This window comes from Bactrocera dorsalis, chromosome 1 (genome assembly GCF_023373825.1).
Source record: "Bactrocera dorsalis isolate Fly_Bdor chromosome 1, ASM2337382v1, whole genome shotgun sequence".
Classification (NCBI taxonomy): Eukaryota; Metazoa; Arthropoda; class Insecta; order Diptera; family Tephritidae; genus Bactrocera; species Bactrocera dorsalis.
The window spans coordinates 100,044,575-100,047,358 of NC_064303.1; the positions used below are offsets into that span (position 1 = coordinate 100,044,575).

At 41.1% G+C, this 2,784-nt stretch overlaps 1 protein-coding gene across 1 annotated transcript; it reads right to left on the reverse strand.

Annotated features, from left to right (window-relative positions):
• Positions 1–326: 326 nt before the first annotated feature.
• Positions 327–1,766, reverse strand: LOC105227817 (malate dehydrogenase, mitochondrial). Its single transcript, XM_011207345.4, has 4 exons — positions 1,580–1,766; positions 1,301–1,508; positions 1,043–1,239; positions 327–986 (listed from the first exon to the last, which is right to left on the reverse strand). Exons 1-4 carry the CDS (start codon positions 1,649–1,651, stop codon positions 444–446), a joined length of 1,020 nt encoding a protein of 339 aa, XP_011205647.2. The 5' UTR covers positions 1,652–1,766; the 3' UTR covers positions 327–443.
• Between the last annotated feature and the right edge of the window lie 1,018 nt (positions 1,767–2,784).

Genomic DNA, 2,784 nt, shown 5'->3' on the forward strand with positions numbered 1-2,784 from the left:
TCGAGCCAGAAGACAAGAGTGTGCAAGGCAGTGTCCACTGGCCTGTCTTTGTAATCTGCCCTTCAAAATCGATTTCCTGGAATACTACCCCTTAAGTGTAGTCTCTTAAATGTCTTCAATAAAAAATATCGAACACTGATGGGTTTAAAATCCTCGGCCGACACATGCGATCTCTTACTGGCCTTCGGGATGAATATACCCTCTGGTTTCACGACAATTGGGTATATGCAATCGGAACAGACCCGTATTTTTATCTGGCCAAAAAATTAAATTCATTAAACCCAGAGGATAATTCCGCAGCCTTTAAGCACTTCAAATGAGGGTAATATTTCATATTTCACATAATTTGTGAATAAATATTTATAAAAGAGAATATAATAACACTGAATATCAAACGAAGTAACCGAAAGAACACTTAAGCAAACATTCCAAGGGCGCCCTCTTCATTTCTTCTTCGCAAAATCAATCCCTTTCTTAATGCTCTGCTTCAGCTCTGGTATCAAATCATCCAGTAATTCCGCTTCGAACTTCGCTAAGCTTGGTATACCCAAATTCTTCTCAATACCCTGTTTACCCAGTTTCAAAGGTGTGGCGAAAAATGAGCAATCGGTTACAGCTGATTCCACATAGGCGCATTCTACTGGATCGCCCAAACCGGCCAGACCCATTAACAGTGCGTGAGTAAATTTAGCGACAGAATGCGCTATAACTAGTGTAGCGCCCTGATCACCCTTCACCTTGTTCACATTGTCCTCCGCTGCACGTAATTTCCTTATTAACGGTATTGCGTCGTCCTCATCTTCAATTTTGAATTTCGGCTTGGTATGCGTGAGCACGGGCAGGATCGTGCAAGGCGAATTGCCGCCAATAACGGGCACCTTCACCATAGATGCATCCACTTGCAATTCATCAGAGATAAAAGTGCGCGCACGCACGACGTTGTGTGTGGTGACACCGAACAAGCGATTGGGATCGAATGCGTCTTTCTGCGATGTAACGTAAGAAGCGAGTGGATGCTTTCTCTTAAAATGTGTTTGCATACCTTTTTAAGCGCCTCCGCTGCTAATGGCACAATCGCGTTGGTTGGACTGGTAACTATCGCAATCAATGCTTTCGGACAAATTTCGGCAATGTGCGGCATAATCTCCAAAATAAGAGGGCCGTTTTGTTTGAGTAGCTCATCTTCTGAACTGCCTTGCTTGCGCGGTTGACCCGCCACGATAACGACGACGTCGGCACCTTGCGGTGGTACAATAATTAAAGGTGTTTCGGATAACAAAAACTGATTTTTTAGACTTACAATACAAAGCTTTGGGTAGCATCTCAATTTTTTCGTAACCGAACACTTCCGAATTGGTGTCGATGTGTGACATATCCAAAGCCATGCCAATAGCTTTTTTGACGTCGTAGAGTGAGAGTACTGTGACACGATCATCCCGCTTCAGCAATAGCGAGAGTGCTTGGCCGACATTTCCACAAGCGCCGATAACACAAACCCGACTGTTGCTCTGAAAATTCATAAAAAGTATGTTAGTTGTCTGTTATCCGTTGGAGCGATTTCAAAATGGAATCTTCCTACCGTTTGTGTGGTAGAGAATTTTCTGCTTAAACTCGAAAAAGACTTCAAGACTACACGCACGTTACGCAGCATTACTAAATTTGTTTTCGGTGTTTGGCTCCAGCGAATGTGTTGAAATTAATTCTAATAATATTTTGCTTATAATATTGTCTGAGCTTTGTTGATGTTACTGGGAATACAACTTTGTTAAAAAATTTTGTTTGAAATGTCGGCGAGAGGTGATTTTTACTTTCCGTGTTTTCAAAAATATTTATGTGAATGTATTTTTGTAGTTGTACACTGTGTTTGTGGTAATGCTTCTGTACGAGGGCTGCTATATATATTTCTGGCCTGATAAGGAAAATAGGGATATTTAGGGATAGGGATATTTGTTGTTGGATTTGGCTCGTCTTGGAAGACCCACACGGTCGATTGCTGTTTTGTTTCGGGTTCATACGCATAGATCCATGATTCGTCACCTGTGACGATCTTATAAACGTCTTCTGAAGCATCGAGATCGTATTTTTTCAGCATTTATTTACACCAATCCACACGAGCCTTTTTTTGAGCGATTGTCAAATTGGCCGGGATCCAACGAGAACAAACCTTTTTTACGGCCAGGTGTTCATGCAATATCGAATGTATGCTGGTGGGAGAAATGCATAGGCATGCCTCTATCTGAAGGTATGTTACATGACGGTCTTGCATTATCAGTTCACGTACGGCATCGATGTTTTCTGGCACAACGGCTGTTTTTGGACGACCTTCACGGAATTCGTCTTTGAGCGAGCGTCGGCCACGATTGAATTCGTTGTAACAGTACAGTTTTTCACAGTGCTATAGGATGGTGCTTCATAGCCATACAAAGATTTTAGTTCATCGATGCACTCTTGTCGTGATAATCCACGTCGAAAGTTGTAAAAAATGATCGCACGAAAATGTTCACGAGTTAATTCCATTTTTTGGCCGAGATGAATTTTTTAATTCCCTGTAAATAAAACAATTCACTATTAAATGACAAAACGTTCTGAGTGATGTTATGCTAAAAAATGTCAAACTTTCCAATGGAAATGTCAGATTGCACCTGGCAACACTTAGTGTTGCCTAGTCCAGAAATATATATAGCAGCCTATGTACTAGATGTGAGTTCGTGGATTTCGATTGGTAAATAAACTAAGTTTTATCCAGTAACTCAGTAGATTTGGTAAAAAAACCTATTATTTTTC